This window comes from Pan troglodytes, chromosome 4 (genome assembly GCF_028858775.2).
Source record: "Pan troglodytes isolate AG18354 chromosome 4, NHGRI_mPanTro3-v2.0_pri, whole genome shotgun sequence".
Lineage (NCBI taxonomy): Eukaryota > Metazoa > Chordata > Mammalia > Primates > Hominidae > Pan > Pan troglodytes.
Window position 1 is genome coordinate 167,719,690 of NC_072402.2, and position 20,580 is coordinate 167,740,269.

At 44.8% G+C, this 20,580-nt stretch overlaps 1 protein-coding gene across 8 annotated transcripts in view; it reads left to right on the forward strand.

Annotated features, from left to right (window-relative positions):
- Positions 1–20,580, forward strand: part of DOCK2 (dedicator of cytokinesis 2) — a 442,545-nt gene that overhangs the window by 419,719 nt on the left and 2,246 nt on the right. For all 8 annotated transcript variants that reach the window (XR_001718032.4, XM_016954162.4, XM_063811659.1 and 5 more), the window contains 6 exons: positions 6,945–7,121; positions 8,572–8,655; positions 15,387–15,524; positions 17,152–17,279; positions 18,416–18,587; positions 19,605–19,725. Coding sequence is in view for 7 of the 8 variants with exons in the window: in XM_016954162.4 (XP_016809651.1) it covers positions 6,945–7,121; positions 8,572–8,655; positions 15,387–15,524; positions 17,152–17,279; positions 18,416–18,587; positions 19,605–19,725 (820 nt within the window). In the remaining variant the exon portion in view is untranslated. The remainder of the gene's footprint in view (positions 1–6,944; positions 7,122–8,571; positions 8,656–15,386; positions 15,525–17,151; positions 17,280–18,415; positions 18,588–19,604; positions 19,726–20,580) is intronic.

Here is a 20,580-nt window from a genome sequence, read left to right on the forward strand (position 1 = left end):
TTGTCTACCTGCATTATTTTGTACATGAGAAAACTGAGGCCTAGCAATGGGACTTGAACTGCTAAAGCAATTTGTGGCAGAACTCAGAGGTAATGAGAGAGCACCTGTCCTGTGCAGCTCATAGGATTCCTGGGTAGACTTAAGAAGGCAATATTGGTAAAATGGCTTTGAAAAATATGAAATGCTGGGGTGGACGTGGTGGCTCATGCCTGTAATCCCAACACTTTGGGAGGCTGGGGTGGGCGGATCACAAGGTTAGGAGTTCAAGACCAGCCTGATCAACATGGTGAAACCCCGTCTCTACTAAAAATACAAAAATTAGCTGGGCATGGTGGCATGCACCTGTAATCCCAGCTACTCAGGAGGCTGAGGCAGGAGAATCACTTGAACCCGGGAGGCGGAGGTTGCAGTGAGCCGATATCATGCCATTGCACTCCAGCGCGGGCAACAGAGCAAGACTCCATCTAAAAAAAAATTAAAAAAAGAAAAATATGAAATGCCACGTAATTGCCAGGGATTGAGATCACTTTCTCTTTCATCTTATGTTCCCTCGCCCATCCACACACACTTTTACATTTTTTTCCAAAGCACCCTCCCCTGATAATTCATTTTCTCTTCACAGCAAGCCTGGCAAGAGTTACTATGTCGATAAAGAAACTGAGGCTCAGCTTAGGGAAAAGACCAGAGATTTGAGGGCTAGATTAAGTCCCAACAGCCCGTTGATAGCAAGTGTGGTATCAAAGCTTGATTTACGTGTAGTAGAAGAAGCCTGCCTTTGGAATCACAAATACCCGAGTTGTCTTTCCAGCTCTGCCCCTTGGCTCAGGGATAAGTGACTTAACATATTGCTGGGGGAATGAAATGAGCACGGGTGTAATGTGGCCAGCATGGGCTGGCACATAGGAGGCAATTGATAAGTGAAGTCATCTTCATTATCATGATCATTACTTGTATTCCTGTTATTAGCTAAACCGTGGGTTTAACTTCTGAAATCTAGGCCTTCCACCAACTATACAACCCCTGTAATGACCTGAAAGTTACATATTTGGTTTATACAAATGCCCGTAGGCGAGAAGCCAAAATTATTTTCATTCTCTTTCTCTGTTCCTAATGGCTATAATGAGGATAACACTTTGGGAATCTAAAAATAGTTTCAAAAGCAAGGAGGAAAGCCAATCAACTGCTCTTTCCATTTTTAATGACTTGTCTTAAAGCCTGAGACTTTCAGATATGGCAGTCTATTGTTCAAATGCAGGTGTGTTGCTGGGCTCAATCTGAGCGGTGGTGATAGATTTTCAGCACAACTCAGTCTACACCTTGGCCCCTCAGAGCCCCCACAGAGTTGGTCTGTGTACTTGACAGATACTAGACCGTGGGTTTCACCTTGGAGGACTATGGCTGCAGCCAAGCTGGACATTGTTCTCCTTCAGTTAACATTATGTGTGTGCATACATGTGCAGGTGTAAGGTGTGTGGGTGTGCCCAGGGTGTGCATGTGTGGATGCATGTATATGTGTATCTATGTGTGTATGTCTATGAGTGTGTGTGTGTGTGTGTGTGTGTGTGTGAGAGAGACAGAGAGAGTGAGTCAGTCAATTCCCAGGGCCTTCTCACTGTAGAGATCAGTCATCTTCAGAAACATCCAGACGCAGGGTAAGGGAGTAAGGAGGCTATAATTTCACAGAAATGGTTTTAAAAGATGACCAAGAAGACAATTAGCAACATAGCAGACTAGGAAGCTCCTGGGTCTCCCTCCACCCCCAAACACACCAGATAAATATCTACTCATGGATCAATTCCCTCTGAGAGAAACTCAGAGATGAAGTGAGGGACTTCTACCTACCAGGCACTGAGTAAACATCCACATTGAACCGATATGAAAAGCTGAGGCACACTCAGGCATGCACCCTGCTCTGACACTGTGCTATAAAATCAGGAAAGAAATTCCCAGTACTCATCTTCTCTCCCTGTGGAGAGGAGGGCTTGGACCTCACATATACTACCCTAATTCTAAGGTTCCCCAGGAGGGCTTGGACCTCACATATACCATTCTAATTCTGAGGTTCTTCATGGGTTGGCTCTTAACTTATCAACTCTGAGACTGTGCAGAGTTAGACATATGCAAGTCTCTTTAGACCACAGGAAAAATCAGTGGTTTTATATGGGTGCACATGAACTTTCAGGCATCCTATCCCCTGAGAGGAGTGTAGTAAAGGGTCTTTTAAAAATGGAATCCCCTGCTTCTCCCCAGAAGGCATTTATGACACACTCTTCCAGTGGCTACTTGGCAGCCGGGCTTCTACATAACTTCCACTGAGGAGTTAAGGGGCAAACAAATATTAACCCACTGGCAGCCTGAGAAGCAGGCTGTCACTTCTCAAACCTTGCCTCCTGGCTCACCCTAGCAATAACTACAGGTTTATTAATCCCTCCTGGAAGGAGTTTGTGCACACATTGAGTTTCCCAACTTTTACAGCTTCCACCCAAGGGCTATATTCTAAACACCCTAGCTCTGGGAGCAGAGGGGACTGGCATATGCATGTCGCCAAAGACCACGGGAAAAAAAAGCAGCAGTTTTAAACAGGCATGAAAGCACTTCCAGGGCTTCATTCCCTGAGAGTTGGTGCAGAGAAAGGGCTTAAAAAATTGCAACCCCCTATTCCTCCCTAGATGAGGTTTATGCTATGCATTGAGTATCCCAACTTTTAGATCTATTTCTAAAAGGACTCCATATAAACCTCTTAGCTCTGGGAACAGAAGGAAGCAGGCATATGCAAGTCTCCCCAGATCACAGAACAGAGAGATGGTTTTAAATGGGTGCACAAACACTTCCAGGGGTTACATCCCCTTGGAGCAGTGCAGAAAGTGGGCAGAAATTAACAGCTCCCATTTTCTTTCTGGAAGGGGCACACACTTCCAGTGGCTACTTGATGGCCTGGCAGCTAACAAACTTGCATCAGGAAGCTAATAGGGCAAACAAACAATAGCTCTCCAGCAGCCAGAGCCAGAGGTTGGCACTTCACTAGCCTTTCCTCTGTCTCAACCTAGTGATAAATCCAGGTCTATCCATTCTTCCTGCAAGGAGTTTGGCCACATACCAAGTGCCACACTAGAGCTCCCACCCAAGGGACTGTCCTCTTAAGGATGTTGCTCTGGGAGTCAATGGGACTTTGTCTTCCTGAGTGGCCCTAGACCACAGCAAAAAGAGGTGGATATACAATGGGTCCAATTTCAACAACTATATCCCCAGAATCAGAGGGTGCGGCCTGAACCTGAGTCTAGTCACTTGCCACAGATTCTCTCCCCAGCTTAGGGCAGAGAGAGTGAGAGGTAATCGCCCATGCTCAGCTTCACCATGAAGATGGAAAAGACTGGAACACACATTTAATACCCCCACCTTTCCAGCTACATCTAGAGAGTCTAGCCCCTACCTTATCTGTCATGGGGTACTGACAGGAAGTGGCACATCCTAAACTATAGGGGTCTATAAAAAACAGAGACAGCAGTCTGGACAAACAGAGAGATTTGAGAGGAACCCTAACATTTCACACTGGATGGCTTGGTCAGATCCTTCTTCTACACAAGGCCAGTCTGACAAGACTGGGAGAGAGAGCTGTCTTATCTAATGCAGAGAAACCAACACAGACACTGAAGGAAAATGAAGAAACGGGGTAATATATTCCAAGTAAAGGAGCAAGATAAATCTCCAGAAACCGAAATGTGTGGAGTCAAGACATGTGATTTACTCAGCAGGGAATCCAAGTAATGCTCATGAAGATGCTCACCAAGGACAGGAGAGCAATGCAAGAACAAACTGAGAATTCTAACAAAGAGAAAGCATAAAGTGTACCAAACAGAAATCATAGAGCTTAGGAATATTATAACTGAACTGAAAAATGCCATAGAAGGGTTCAATAGCTGACTAGATCAAGCGAAGAAAGGATTAGTGAACTCGAAGACAAATCACTGGAAATCATATAACCTGGGGAGAAAAAGAAAAGAATGAAAAAGAATGAGACTGGTATAAGAGAATTATGGGGCACCATCAAGTGTAACAACATACACATTATTGGGGTACCAAAATAGGAAAGGGAGAAAGGAACAGAGAACATATCCAAAGAAATGACAGAAAACTTCCCAAATCTAGAAAAGAAACTAGAAATCTAGATCCAGAAAGCCCAAAGGACAACAAATCAGATAAATCCAAAGAGACCCAAAAGTATTTCTCAAACAAACAAAAGCTGAGTTAAGCACCATTAGACCTGCCTTATAAGAAATACTAAAGGTAGTTCTTCAAGCTGAAGGAAGAGGATGCTAGTTAGTAACGTGAAAATATGAAAATATAAAACTTACTGTTAAAAAATAAGTACATTGTCAAATCCAAAACATGCTAATACTTTAATGATGGTGGGCAAATCAATTATCTAATATAAAGATTTAAAGGCAAAAAAATTATAAAAAGACACCTAAAGCTCTAACAGTTTGTTAAAGATAGAAATTATTTTTCATGTAAATTGTGACATCTGAAACATAAAACATGGGAGGAGAGGGAGTAAAATTGAAGTTTGTGTATGTGATCAAAGTTAAGTTGTTATCAGCTTTAAATAGCCAGTTACATGTATGTTTTATGTAAGCCTCAGGGTAACCACAAAGCAAAAGCCTATAATAGATGTACAAAAGATAGAAGAAAAGACCCACAGCCTATCACTACAGAAAGCCATCAAATCACAAAGGAAGAAAACAATAAAGGAAAAAAAGAACAAAGGATCTATAAAACAACCAGAAAACAATGAACAGAATGGCATTAGTAAGTCCTTACCTATCAGTAATGACTTTGAATGTAAATGGATTAAATTCAACAATCAAAAGGAATAGAGTGACTGAACAACAACAACAAAAAACCTAATGATATTGTATATTAGTCCGTTTTCACATTACTGATAGAGACATACCTGAGACTAGGCAATTTACAAAAGAAAGACATTTATTGGACTTACAGTTCTACATGGCTAGGGAGGCCTCACAACCATGGAGGAAGGCAGGGAGGAGCAAGTCCCATCTTACGTGGATGGCAGCAGGCAAAGAGAGAGCTTGTGCAGGGAAATTCCCTTTAAAAAAGGGATCTTGTGAGACCCATTCACTATCACAAGAACAGCATGGGAAAGACCTGCCCCCATGATTCAGTCATCTCCCACTAAGTCCCTCCCACAACATGTGAGAATTATGGGAGCTACAAGATGAGATTTGGGTGGGGATACAGAGCCAAACTGTATCAGATATGTTGCCTACAAGAGACTTACCTCACCTTTAAAGACACTCATAGACTGAAAGTAAAGGGATGGAAAAATATATTCCATGCAAATGAAAACTGTTTTTTGTTTTTTTTTTTTGAGACAGAGTCTCGCTCTGTCGCCGAGGCTGGAGTGCAGTGGCGCGAACTCAGCTCACTGCAAGCTCCGCCTCCTGGGCTCATGCCATTCTCCTGTCTCAGCCTCCCGAGTAACTGGGACTACAGGCGCCCGCCACAACGCCTGGCTAATTTTTGTATTTTTAGTAGAGACGGGGTTTCACCATGTTAGTCAGGATGGTCTCGATCTCCTGACCTCGTGATCTGCCCACCTCGGCCTCCCGCAAATGAAAACTTTTAAAAAGAGAGTAGGGGCAGCTATATTTATTTCAGACAAAGTAGACTTTAAATGAAAAACTATTAAAAAAAAAAAAACAAAAGACAAGGTCATTATATAGTGACAAAGGGGTCAGTTCATCAAGAGGATATAAAAATTGTAAACACATATACACCCAATGTTGGAGCACCTAAATATATAAAGTAGACATTAGGAGATCTGGAGGGAGACATAATGATAGTAGGGTATTTCAATACCTAACTTTTCAACATTGGACTGATCATTTAGCCAGAAAAACAATAAGAAAACATTGAACTTAACCTACATTTTAGATCATAATGGACCTAACAGACATATACAGAACAATCCACCCCACAGCAACAGCAGACACATTTTTCTGAAGTGCACATGGAACACTCTTCAGTATAGATCGTGTGTTAGACCACAAAACAAGTCTTAACAAATTTAAGATTTTTATTTAGTTTGTTTCTGTTTAGTTCATGGGTCAGCAAACTGTGGCCCATGGACTAAATTCTACCCGTCACCTATTTCTGCAGTTTTATTGGAACAGCCATTCTCATTCATTTACATACTGCCTGTAGGTGCTTTTGCCCTACAATAACAGAGTTGAGTAGTTGCAGCAGACACCATCTGGCCTGCAAATCCTAAAATATTTACTATCTGGCCCTTTTACAGAAAATGTTTGCCGACCTCTACTTTAGGTTTCTACTCCAGATCTCATGCTCTTGCAAACTGCACTTTTTGCCGGTTAGCTTTTGATGGCACTCTGTTTATATCGCCTTCTAAGAGGTGTTGGACAGGTGTTCCGTTTAATTTTCCCAACTAAAGTGAATCTACCTTGGAACAGTGAACCCCTCTAACAACCAGTCTTAGGACCTACTATGTGCCAGGCTGGGTGCCCACATCGCAAGCTGCTCTAATCTCTCTGGCCAATAACTCACACATAGTATCTGCCCAACCAATACTGAAAGGGTTGAATTGGCATGTGTTTCACCCAGATAATAAGAAGAGAAAACCTTCTCTGGGGCACACTCAGCATCTGATGCCTCAGCAGGTACCTGACACTTCCTGCTTCTGCCTCCCCAAAGAAATCCCTTTCTCACTAAGCAGAAAGCCAGCCTGTCTCTCCCCAGAGAGCAGACAGCCCCCAGAGCTCAGTAATTACAAGATCCTGTTACAGCCCCTTAGGGAGCATTGCCTCATTTGAATTCCCACCCCAAGTGAAATCAATACCAATAATATCTGTTTTTAAAGTGACTTAACTAAGGCCCTTTCTTCTTGGTGATCTCATTTTCAACAGACCACAATTAGTCCTCTGGAGAATGCCATAGAAACCATGTCCACGGCCAATGAGAAGATCCTGATGATGATCAACCAGTACCAGAGTGATGAGACCCTCCCCATCAACCCACTCTCCATGCTCCTGAATGGGATTGTGGACCCTGCTGTCATGGGAGGCTTCGCCAAGTATGAGAAGGTGAGGATTTCTGTTCTCCAAGTCTAGGGGAGCTTGGTGAGCAGAGCAGTGGTGGGAGGACCCAGGGGGCAGATGCAGCTACATGTCACTTATCCTACTTTGACTGTCCTTGTCCCCAGAGGGACCCTCAGCTTGGTTGGCCCTCGTGTTTCTATAGCCTCATGTCTTAGCTGAACTCCTGTCTTCCTCCCAGCCTCTTTTCCATACCCTGTGCTGGGGCAGGGAGGGGCAGGAAGGGGCAGGGGTCATAAGGTCCCCTTATCTCACTGGGCAGATTCAGGTGGCTCTATTAAGGAAAGGCTCTGGGATGAGTGTGAGCCAGACCATAAAAGTACGTGCCAGTTGTATAAACCCACCTCTTCCACAGAGGATGTGAAATGATGTATACTAATGGAAAGAAATGAAACTCAGAATCTGTGAAAAGCCATAAAAACTAAGAGATCAACTCCAAAAGGGGAGCTATAATCTAGATATCAAGGTCATAAGGTCCCTCCAGAGAGCCCCATATGTTTGAGCCACAGATTTATTTTTGAGCTTCCTGGTGTTCACGGCAAAAAAGGAAATAGCATCACTTATGTGAGTTACATTATCCACTGGAAGGAAAAATACCCATTTCTCAGTAAGGAGACGTAGCTTTTCTTGGCATTGAAATAGAGTAGAAAGTTCTTACTTGGTTTTCACCTAGCAGACACTGAAGGAAAAATGAACTCCTCATTCTAACAAATCTTTTGATGAATTCCCTATTATCTTTCCTATGTTATCCATTGATGTAAAACTAAGAATACCACACAGTAGTATAATTTGGGGACAATAATTCCAGTCACCTAATCAATCCTTCCAGCTACCCTCAGATACCCATGCAGTCATCATTGGTAACCCTTTGCTCAGCCTTGAGCAGTGATGGGATATGTCTGTTTATACATGCGCACACACTAAGGACATGGGCCCCAGAAAGGGGCTGCCAGGGTCACTTGCAATGAGGGAGGCCATGAGGTGAGCTGGAACACCCACCAGTGAGATTCCTTACTGAATTATTTTCCACAGAGCAATGTCCTCAAACTTGAAAGGAGCATCAGAATCCCCTACAGTGCTTCCTGACACACGGGTCCTCACCCCACCCCCAGAGTTTCTGATTCAGGCTGTCTGGGCTGGGGCTAGAGAATTTGCATCTCTAACAAGTTCCAAAGTACTGTTGCTGCTACTGGCTCAGGAACCTGACTTTGAGAACAGCTTCCCCAGAGTTTGCAGCCCATTCCCACTGAGTGCTGATCTGAGCCTCAAAGCAGATAAAACAATGTCAGTCTCTCCAGACCTGTCACTCTTGTTCCATCCACATGCCTGTGACCTCATCCTTGCCCCTCTCAAATTGAATCTTCTCCCAGTGCCAAAGAGATTGGCTCTGAAATGCCACATGAACAGGAAACCCTGACCTCCTGTCTGTCCTCCCCAGGCCTTCTTCACTGAAGAGTATGTCAGGGACCACCCTGAGGACCAGGACAAGCTGACCCACCTCAAGGACCTGATTGCATGGCAGGTAAGGCAGTGCTGGCCAGGGGAGCATGCTGCCCTCCTTCCTCTCCCCCCACCGTAGTTCACTTGCCCCACGCTAGGCTCTAGCTGAGACAGCCTAAATTCACATGCCCTCCTGTCCCTTGCTTTTCAGCCCCTCTTCCAACTCTGTATCACACCTGAGCAGGTTCATCCTGGAACAGAGATTTGGGGCACCACACTCTTGGGTGTTGCATGGTGCCAGGCAGCAATGCTATGCTGGATGGTGCTAAGATTATCTTATTTGATGTTGAATTCAGGGGATGGCTTTTCACAGCAGGATGCAAATGAACACCAGGCCCCCACACTCCAAACCAGCACCTTCCCCCGACACCCAGCACAGGCCAATCTGATAATAGAAGACTTGAGCCCCTACTCCCACTTCTCTCCTTTTAGAACTGACCCACTTTGTTGCAATAATGCTCAGATGGATATCAGGTTTTGAAAATAATTGAGGCCTTTGTGTGGGTGGTTGTGAGTCAAAGGGTCTACATCCCACACAAGCCGCTGCTCAGCCCACGGGCTTAGAAGGTACCACCCTGCTGTCTCGGGCTGGCCACTTACCTGCCTCTCCTTCCATTCTCTGTTTGCATCCCTCTTCTTCCTGTGGACTCTGTCTTTCCTCCTTTCTCTCTTTCTCTCTGTGCATCTGTCTGTCTTTCCCTCTCTCTCTTAGAAGCCTGCACTTCTATTCCTTGCCTCTCTGTCTTTTGCCCCCCACCCCCACACATCTTACTCCTCTCTTGGCTTCTCTTCCTCTTCTGTCTCGTTCTCCATCTCCCTGCAGAAGCAACAGTCGGCTAGATCCCTCTCATAGAGGCTTACACAGGGCTAGGCTTCCCTCCAGGCCCAGAGCAGCCCCCTCCTCAGACATTCGCCCACTCTGGACTCTCAGCAAACCACCCAGCAGAACACAGGGGTGGGCTCCGGAGGGCAGGAGCTGGCGGGAGGTGAGCAGTGGATGCAGGGGCAGGTGGTAGCAGCTTGCAGCTGCCTGCCCTCCCTCGCTTTCTTCTTGCCAGTCACTGTGCAAAGAAAAGCAAGCTTTTGTGGTTGGGAGTTTTTGTTACTCTAGGGAAATCAGGGAATGAGAAGCATTGGGTGCAGCCTCTTTTCTTAAAATAAGAATTCCTAATTCAGGTCCTTCTCTGCCTCTGCCAATTTATGCAAAGTGGGGCTTTAAAAATGAAACACCAAGCACTGCACAGACGCGCTTTTCCCGAATGCATGTTGTGTGTCTGTCTGGAATTTTCTCTTTCTTTTTACCTTGTGCCACCTGTGAAGCCCAAATATCCCCCAGGTCCCCAGCCTTCTGGGGTCATCATGCCCTTTATTATTCAAATAATGATGTTCTCCCTTAGCATCCCCAATTTGGGAAGCAGGAAGGCCAGGCTTTGATTCGTTCCCATCCTCAGATATTGCTGGGAGGCCTCAGGGAAGGCTCACATGTCATACAGATTTGCTTAGTTGTTGGATGTCACTCTGAATATATACAATTGCCCTGGTCCTCTCCACTGGGGACCTCTTCTCCTCTGGAAACAGCTTCTCCATGCTGTGTTTGCTGTACCCAAAGAATGAACTGCAGCTTCACAGCACAGCGAATACCAAGCTGTACCTTCCAAGAAAATTCTACTACTGTCTTGGAGCTTACTAGAGGGACATTACCAACAAAGCCGGAAGGCTTTGAAAGCACGTACTCTTATTAGATGTGACGGCTTCTGAGAACCGTTAGCTAGGCGCCTTCAGACACCGCCCCCTAGTGGCCGCCTTCTCCTCAGCACCACCCGCTGCTCCTGAGACCACCTATACAGAGGCCCACCTAACCCCCAAACGAGGTTGACCTCAGCCATATCCCTCCCACCCAGAGCCCAGGCACCCTAACTATGGGCACCCGCATGCAAAAGATGCAGCCCTGCTCATAGTGAAGGCAGCCTTTTAACATGATCACATGCAGCAGGTCAGCTCGTCCCTACCTGTTTCATTCCGTTTGTTCTTGCAACTTACATTTATTGAGCCTCTGTTGTGTCCTAGGCAACAGAAATAGTGATGGACAAAATTGGGCCTGCTCCCTGCTCACTTGGAGCTTAATTCTAGATTGGATTTTGGTTTTGCAAAGCCAAATACACTTTGAATTTACTTAAAACACGAGAAGGTTAGATTTCAAGGGGAGTGAATGTATTTGTACCTCTAGCAACCGAACAAATGCTGAAGCCTTCAAAGTACATTTGGTGTTCAACGTTTTTGCAGATTTCAAGATCGATAGCATGTTAATTTATTTTCTTTGTGAAGACTTTCTCTCTATTTTTTGGCATAAAAAGATGTCTATAGTATGCTCTTCTTTTAAAGCTTTTGTTGTGAAATATTATGTACAGAAAAGTACACATAAAAATATATAACCCACTGATTTATCAAAAACATACATCCGTTTGACCACCACCCAGATGAAATAGAATTCTGCTAGCTCCCCTAATCCTATCTTAGGCCTCCTTCCCTAAGAGTGAGCACTGTTCTGTTTTTATAGTAATCATTTCCTTGCTTTAAAAAAAATACTTTACCACCCAAACACTCATTCTTAAACACTATAGTTTAGATTTGCTTAATTTTGACCTACATATAAACAGAATCACATAATATACAGTCTTTCGTATCTAACTTATTTTGCCCAATGTTATGTTTGTGAAAGTCATTCATTTTGTTTGTGAGTCATAACTATGATTCACATTCATTTTCATTGCTATATAGTAGTCCATACAGCTGGCTTATGTAACTATACCAAAATGCATTTATTTATTTTTCTACTAATAGAGAGTTGGGTTTATTTCAGTTTGGGGCTATTATAAGTAATGCTATTCTGAAATACCTTGTGTGTTTTTTTGGTACACATATGCAAAATTTTTGTTGGGTATATACCTATGCATTGATTTGCTTGGACATAGCATGTGAGGATATTCAGCTTTCGTAGGTACTGCCAATCTTCTATCACCATAGGTTAGGTTATTTTGCCTGTTCTTGAACCTCTTATAAATTGTATTATACAGTACAGTATGTACTACTGTATCTGTAGCTTCTTTGGCTCAATATAATGCCTTTGAGATTCCTCTGGGTTGTTACACATACTAGAGGTTTGACTTTCTTGTTGTTTCTAAGTGTCATCTATTGTATGTGTATCTAAATTACCAATAATATATCAATTTATTTATCCGTTCTGTTGGACATTTGGGTTGTTTTCAGGTGTTGTATATTATGAGTAAAGTTGCTATGAACATTCGTGTTTGTGCCTTTTGGTGTACCTAAGCACTCAGTTCCCTCAGTATACATGCAGTAGTGGAATTGCTGGGCCATGCACATTTAACCTTACTGGACACAAGAAGCAGTTTTTCAAAGTGGCTAAATCAATTTTCACTCCCACACAACTTCTAAGTCAGTTGATCCACATTCTCCCTGACACTTGATACTGGGAGTCTTTTTTAATTCTAGTCCTTCTGGTGGATGTGTAATGATATCTCAGTTTAGTTTTAATTTGCATTTCCTTCATGAGCAATGATGTTCAGCACCTTTTCATATGCTTACTGCTAATTGGATTACCCTTTTGTGAAATACTTTTTCAAATCTTTTACTTATGTTGTTAATTGAGTTGTCTCTTTATTATTGATTTATAGGAGTTTATATATTGTAGATATGCATCTTCTGTCAAATACATGTATTGCAAATATCTTCTCTTAGTCTGGCTTGTCTGTTTGCTTTCTTAATGATGTATTTTGATGAACAGCAGTTGTAATTTTGGTCAGGTTTAATTTATCATATTTTTAAATGATTAGTGCTTTTGTGTCCACTTTAAGAAACCGCAACTACCCCAAGATCATGAAGATATTCTCCTATGTTTTATTCTGAGTTTTTATTGTTTTGTCTTATACATTTAGGTGTATGATCCATTTTGACTGACGTAAAGTAAGAGGCAGATTATTTTCTTACACAGATTTCCAATTTCTTTAGCACCATGTGTTGAAAAGACTATTTTCCCCCACTTTTGACCCCACAAATTGACCATATATGTGTTTTTCTATTCTGGACTTTCTATTCTGATCCATCGGTCTATGTCCATGCTTATACCAATACCACACCATCTTAAGTCTTGAAATCTAATAGTCAGTGTACCCCAATTGTTGCTTTTCATCAAGTGTGTCTTGCCTCTTCTAAGTCCTTTGTATTTCTCTATAAATTTTAAAATAACCTTGCCAATGTTTACACACTCCTCCAAAACACATTGAGATTTGGATTAATTGTACATTAACTATTAGATTAAATTGGAGAGAATGGCTATCTTCTCATCCATGAACATGGAACAGCTCTCCATTTATATAGTTCTTTAATTTCTCTCAGCAAAATTTTGTGGTTTTCACATATTTTATTTTCTTTCATATATCTTATTAGATCTGCTCTTTGGTATTTGATATTTTAAATTCTATTGTAAATGGTATTGTTTTTAAATTTTATTTTCTGTTTGTTAACTTTTTGTAATACACTCATCTTATGATCTTTTATGTTTGTACTTCTTGTAATTATGTTTTTCAGTCCTAATATTGGTTATTAGTACCTTGTATTTTCTTGATTAGTCTTCTTAGGAGTTTGTTAATGTTGTATCTTTTCAAAGAAACAAATTTTGGCTCTGTTGATCCTCTCTGTTGTAAATTTGTTTTCTATTTTTATTCGTGTCCACTCTCACCTTTATTATTTTCATTCCTTTTCTCCCTTTGAATTTAGTTCGCTGTTCTTTTACTAATATCTTGAGATGGATGCTTAGCTAATTTATTTTCTGTGTTTTCTAATATGTAAAACTAAAGCCATAAATGTATCTCCGTTTACAACCTTATCTCACTACTATTTATATGTAGTTTTTCCATTAGCTTCCTTTTGTATATAAAATCTTTGTCTTTTTCATGAATGAAGGATCTTTTCTGTTCCTATATATTAGTTAAATTTTTTAGAAAAACATGTTTTCTTAGGCTCTCTTTATTCTATTTCTTCCAAATTCATTCTGTTTTTTCTTCCTTTATTCTTTCCTTCTTTTCTTCCTTATTTGCTTTCTTCCCTATCTGTTGGTCTGGTCTCTGTCTTTCCTATTGGAGACTTTCCTCCAGTGTCTGGTGATACTTGGCATTCTCTTCATAGTTAAGAGCAAGGCTAAAGAAAAAGAAAATCTGAGTACATGAGAGAGGGCCTTGGCAACTGGGTAGCATTGCTGTGTGGCAACGGAATGACCCACAGACGTCTCTCTCTACATGGGACCATTCACATTCTCCAGAGTCAGACCCTTCAAGCTGTTATATAGAAAGATAATCCCAGCTGCTACACTGCTGGCCATTTGGGAATTGGAAAGTGGAGCTCTCAGGACCCAAATGCAGACTTTCTCTTCAACTCCTTATTTGCAGTCTGGCTCCTGCTTCTGCCTTCTGTTGTGCCTGATGCCCCTAAGCCCAGAGCTCCTTGTTCTAATTGTTCTAGAGGATAAGCTCCTCCTTCTTGGGAAAATGGGAAAAAAGAACACTTGGCTGCAGGGTGAGGCAGTCAGGCAATCTAACTGCTCCTGATACAGAACTTCAACACATTCCTCTGTGTTTGGCCCCTCAGCTCACCCGCCTTCTCTGTAGTACCTGGTGCCTCCAATCTCTGAGGCCCTCCTGGCTTCATGTAGGCAGATTGGCTTCTTATCACCACCTCCCTCCTCTGCTCTGGAAGCTCTGGAAGGTCAGTTATGTCCTCCCACCTCCTGGCACACATATTGTGTGGCAGGTTTATGAATGTCTCCAAGTTTCACTGAAGATTTCAGTTTCTCCTTCACCTTGTCATTTCTGGGAGACCTCCAATAGAAGTAAGCAGAAATATCTTTATGTCACCATCATGAAGGCATTTTTTCCCCCAAGTAATTCATAATCTACCCCTTTGCTCCCCTGGTTATGTTTCCCTGAGACCACACAACTAAAGTTCTCAGTTCTCTTTCTAACAGTGCCCACCATGGCTCTGCTACTCTCCCTTAAGGTAGCTGCCACTTAGACAGTATCCACTGACCTCCTATGGGGACAAATAAGACTTCAACTCCCTCACATCAATCCTCTCTTCTTCCCTCATCTTCCTAAGGCTTTTATTATCATTTTTCAGAGCTCCCTACTGGGGGGTTAACTTTATGATATTAGCACATTCATATCCTTCTTCAGCAGCTGTATGAAGTGCAATTGGCTCCATGTGGTAAGATGAGGCTATGCCCCCTCCTCTGTTTTCTCTCAGCTCTTGCCTTCCTCTATCTCTCAGCTTCTGACATTCATCCTTTCACTTTAGTATTGCCAAGAACATCTTAGGCAAGGTTTTCAATCAATGCAACCGAGATTCCCCTCCTCTGATCCCCACACTCTGCCCCCAAGTAAATTCTTTAAGGGGGCAATTTTCCCAACCATGTGGCCTTTCATGGGGAAGAGGGGAGTCCAGCCCTCCTATGAGGCAAGGGAAGCTGGGGGTCTTTCTCTCCTTTCCAGAGCAAACCTCATGTTTGCAACTTTCCCCATTTCCCATGGCTGGGGACCCTGTGTGCAGGTTTCTGAGGACCCTGAAGCCCTTGATGAATTCTTAGCAGGCAGACTTGACTGTAGCTGCCTTGATGGGCGGGGTGCCAGGCTGAGGCCCACCGGTCAGCCTCTGGCTCATTCTTTACCACTTTCTCTCCAGATCCCCTTCTTAGGAGCTGGGATTAAGATCCATGAGAAAAGGGTGTCAGATAACTTGCGACCCTTCCATGACCGGATGGAGGAATGTTTCAAGAACCTGAAAATGAAGGTGGAGAAGGAGTACGGTGTCCGAGAGATGGTATGGGTGGTTCCTATGGCTTGGAGGGGTGGGATTGGGCAGGGTGGGGCAGGGAAGCATGCTGGAGGCTGAAGTTGGAGGGGATCCAGCAAAGGAAGCTGCTTCCAAAGAGAAGATAATGATGGCCAGCATTGCTAGATCCCATCCAGGGGAACCCTCCTGGAAACTTGGTCCAGCAAAAGTAACCCCCAGACAAACTCCAGTTACAACTGGATTGTGCAGATACCAACTACTCAAGGGACTGTGTAATAATAATGAAAGCTACATTGATGCAGCATCTACTATGTGCCAGGCCTGATTTAAGCACTTGACATCTACTAGGTCATTTAATCCTCACCACAAGCCTGAGAGGCAGGAATGATTTTTAATCCCTTGTATTTCTTCTGAGGTTCAGAAGGTCAGGCAACTTGCCAGAGGCTATGTGGCAAATGAATGTGGGGCAGAATTTGCATCTGGCTCTGTTAGTTCAAGGCCAGTGATTTTGACCGCTGAGCTCCTTGGCCTAAAGAGGCCATGAGCCTGGTGCTTACAGGGTGCTTCTTCATCCTTTTCCTTATTAACTGGTGTTATAAAATGTCAAGGCCATGCAATTCCTTTAAAACCATCTGGTCCAGCCTTCCCATTTTACAGATGGTAAAACTGAGACCCAGAGAAGAAAAGTGAATTACTGGAAGAACTTACAGGTGCACTCAGGTCTCTTTTGATTCAAAGATTTTTTTCCATGAGGCAGTTTGTCACTTTCAATACTCCCTACATGAAGTCCCTGTAATGCAATTCTGGTGCTAACTCCCTGGAGTTAGGTCACATTTCACAGGTTAGAAGCACAGTCTTAGACACTTCCCACTTCAAACACCAACCATAAGCTTCAGGGACCCAGGCCACCCACACTTCTGCTTAACTGGTTACAAACTGGGAGATTCCCACTACCCCATCAGGTTTCATAATTCACTAGAATAATTCACAGAACTCAGGAAAGCATGATACTTATGATTTCAGTTTATGATACAAATCAAGACCAGCCAGGTAAAGAGACACAGAGTGATGTCCAGGAGGGTCCCAAACATGAAGTTTCCACGTATTCCAGATGCATCCCCCTTCTGGCACATTGATGTATGATTACCAGCCAGAGAAGTTCACTAGAGCCTAATGTCCAGAGTTTTTATTGGGGTTTTATTATGTAGTCATGATAGATTGAACCATTGGCCACGTGATGGAAATCAGTCTCTGGGCCTGTCCACTCCCTAGAGGTTGAGCTGGTATCACATGGCTTAAAGCCCCAGCCCAGCCCTATAATCATAGAGCTGGTCTTTCTGGCCATCAGGAGCCATCTTATTAGCATAAAATCAAGTATGGTCAAGGGGGCCACCATGAATAATAACGAGGATACTACTATCACATAGGAAACTCCAAAGTTTTAGATATTACCTTCCAGGAACCAGGAGTAAAGGTCAGCCACATTCTTTATTCTACAAGAACCCCCTAGCCTCAGCCAGCCAGGAACTTTTGTGCTGATGCTCCACTCAGCTCCACAACTCTGCCCTGCCTAGGTGGAGGAAGAAGGTGACAGGAAGGCTGGGGCCACCTTCCCCAGGCTACAGCTGCTAACCACCCTGTTCTCCCACCACAGCCTGACTTTGACGACAGGAGAGTGGGCCGCCCCAGGTCTATGCTGCGCTCATACAGACAGATGTCCATCATCTCTCTGGCTTCCATGAATTCTGACTGCAGCACCCCCAGCAAGCCCAACTCAGAGAGGTCAGTCCCTGCACCCCAAGGAGCCCCCCACACCCCTGCCTCCCTGGCTCAATCCCCCTCCTTCTCTCTCTTCTCTGGCAACATCCCTTCTACCTTTCCCTTCCTCCTTTCAGTTTAAAAGCCTTTTCCCATCTGGAGTCTCACAACTACCCTAGGAGGCTCATTGTTAGTACCATTTTTAGGGGATTATCAGAGGCTCAGAGAGGCAAGGCAGCTTTCCTGAGGACCCAGCAGGACTCACCTGCAGCCCCCAGACTTCTAGTCCAGTGATCTCTGTCAGCCAGGCAGAGCTCCTCACCAAGCCTGCATCCTTCTGGAATATTGTCACCTCTCATAGGGATCTGTTCCCTTTCAAGGAAGCTCCTCCCAACCACGATGGGATGTCTCCATTGCAGAGCTCTTCCTCCTGCACCACCTACCCACCCCTCTGTCGGGGGTCTTCCCTCCCTTGCCCCTTCCACCTTCCTGGAGCCCTCTGGCCATCATTGTTGGACCCTCCAGAAACTTCCCTGCGGGCCTCAGAGGTTACTCTTGCCCAGAGGGAAAAGGATGGAAACGTCTTCTGTTTCACAGTTCTAGGGGGCATCATTCACAATTCTAGGGGGCACCATTCACCCTGTCCAACTCATCTGTTCTAATCATAGATACATGAGCAACCCAGCACTTACCATATGCCAAGAATATGCCAAGGGTTCCTCAGACATTATCTCATGGCCACTCTGCAAGGTCTCTGCGAAGACCCCCATTTACTGAAAAGGAAATGATGGCTTGAAGAGGTTGAGTGATTTACCCAAAGTTATTCATTCAGCTAAGAACTGGCCGTGCCTGGATTTGAATCCACATTCATGCTTTCAACCAGTCTTCTCTCCTCACCACCAGTTTCTTTTCTATGGCTCACTTCTTTCAATTTCATTTTACCACGAATAAAATAAAGTGAACTTTACTCATCACATTTAAGTGTTTGTGCATTGAGCAAGTTGCTCCCCAAATCCTCTGCCAGATTTGCTGATCTACTCCAGACCCTGTAGTGACAGCTCAGGCAGCCCAAAGGTCCCCTTCAGCTTCCTGGGTCCTTGCAAGGCAGTTCTACTGAAGCTCTAACTGCAGTTTCTATTGCTGCCCCTCTGGCCTTTCAGCTTTGACCTGGAATTAGCATCACCCAAGACGCCGAGAGTGGAGCAGGAGGAACCGATCTCCCCGGGGAGCACCCTGCCTGAGGTCAAGCTGCGGAGGTCCAAGAAGAGGACAAAGAGAAGCAGCGTAGTGTTTGCGGATGAGAAAGCAGCTGCAGAGTCGGACCTGAAGCGGGTGAGTGGCTGAGGCAGATTGCCTCTCCAGCGCTGTTAGCACATTTCCACTACATGCTGGGCACAAAACCCAGGGCTTCCAGATATGGGCTTCCTGAAGCCTGCCACTGCGGTGCTATGGGTATTGCAGAGGCGGCACCTGAGGAGCTGAGAGGTGAAGTGCTTACTCGTGCCCAGGCAGCTGGGGTGGCTGGGACATGACAGAGCTGGGAGTTGAGCCCTGACCTTTGCACTTCAGAGCCTGTGTGTATCCTTTCCACCATCACACAGGGCTTTTCCAGGCTGGGGAGAATCCACCTGTTCTCCCATCAAAAGGGAGAGCAGCCCACTTGGTACTGAGCTAGGTGTTTCTATAGCCTCCAGCCCCAGGCCTATTCTAACCACTGACGTCTCAGACCCCTGCAAGCCCCTCCTGTGTGCCAGGAGTCCAGGTGGGGATACAGAGATGAAATCTCACTGTCCTGGCTTTGAGAGTGTTGGTCTTGTAAACTAACGATTATTTTAAAATGAGACTTGGTTTCAGACAGCCCTGGATTCAATCTTAGTTTCCCCCTGGAAAAGAGGTTTGTTGGAAGTGTTCTGGGAACCTGGGACTGGGAGATGGATTAACTGCCCTGGCAAGGGAGGGGTACCAGATGAAAGAGCAAGGGGCCAACCAAGATGCCTTGGTGAAGAAAGGGCCCTCCAGAAACTTCCCAGTGGGCCTCGCAGGCTACTCTTGCGTGGATGGATAAGAATGGAAATGTCTTCTGTGTTTGTCGATTCTAGGGGACACCATTTACATGATAGTCTAAATGAATGTCCCCCACCCCCGCCTGTAGTTGTGTAGTGCGCAACCTGTGCAACCATATGTGGCAGGCTGGCATGGAATGGTATAATACAGAATAAATGAACTTGGAGCCAGCTTCATAGAAACCATGCCACGCCCTCCTCACTGATCTTTCAGAGCCCAGATCTGCCTCATGCTAAGCCTCTGTCTTTGTGTGTGTGTGTGTGTGTGTCTGGTGTATTCCTCCAGCTTTCCAGGAAGCATGAGTTCATGAGTGACACCAACCTCTCGGAGCATGCGGCCATCCCCCTCAAGGCGTCTGTCCTCTCTCAAATGAGCTTTGCCAGCCAGTCCATGCCTACCATCCCAGGTATGCCCCCTGCTGCCACCAGCATGAGGGAGTACAGATAGTGCAGGCCACCAGCCTTGTGGGTGGAGGATGGATGGGAACTGTGTCTACACAACAAAGTGGGCCAGGCATCCTGGAGTGAGAGGCTCTGCTCATAGCCACCCACCCTCTAATCTCTCCCCACACCCACCACTTCCTGGGGGTGACACCATCCCAGCAAGCTCCAGCAGGGACAGGGGAGAGGCCTGCTGTCCCTTGGGCCCTCAGGATTCACTGAGCATCCATTTGTCACACTAGGTGGCCCCTTGTTCTCAGTTAGCCAGGCCTCCCCAGGGGCCAGAAGTTTGCCCTTGGTATGTCCCTAAGACCTGTGGCTTCTTTGTGGACCTGGAAGACTCTTTCTGGCTTTACGAAAATGGCCACCACATCTTATAGCTGCAAAGTGTTGGGTGCATAGATGCTACCTATCTGCCACCGTCGTCACTCACTCACTGTCCAGTGAGGAGGTTAGAGCACAACCGATGGTCCTAACTCACAGAAGGGAATCTGAGGCCCTAACAGGGGACATGGCATGCCTGAGAGCACTCCATCTGGCAGGCAGAAGTCCTTGACGTCTGCTGCTATGTGCCTGGCTGTGTGTGCTAAGGGCCAGGTCAGAAGGGAACAAGACAGGACCAGTGCTGCCCTGTGGAACTCAGCAGGCCGATCATGGTGAAGACGCTTGCTGTTTCCTGAACGTTGAGGGTGCCAGGCCCTGCGCCAACTGCTACTCCTTCATTATTTCATTTACTCCACTGCGCATACCCAGGAAGTAGTTCATGTTATCCACCCCATTGTATGGATGAGGAAACTGGGGCACTGAGAACATCACTCTCT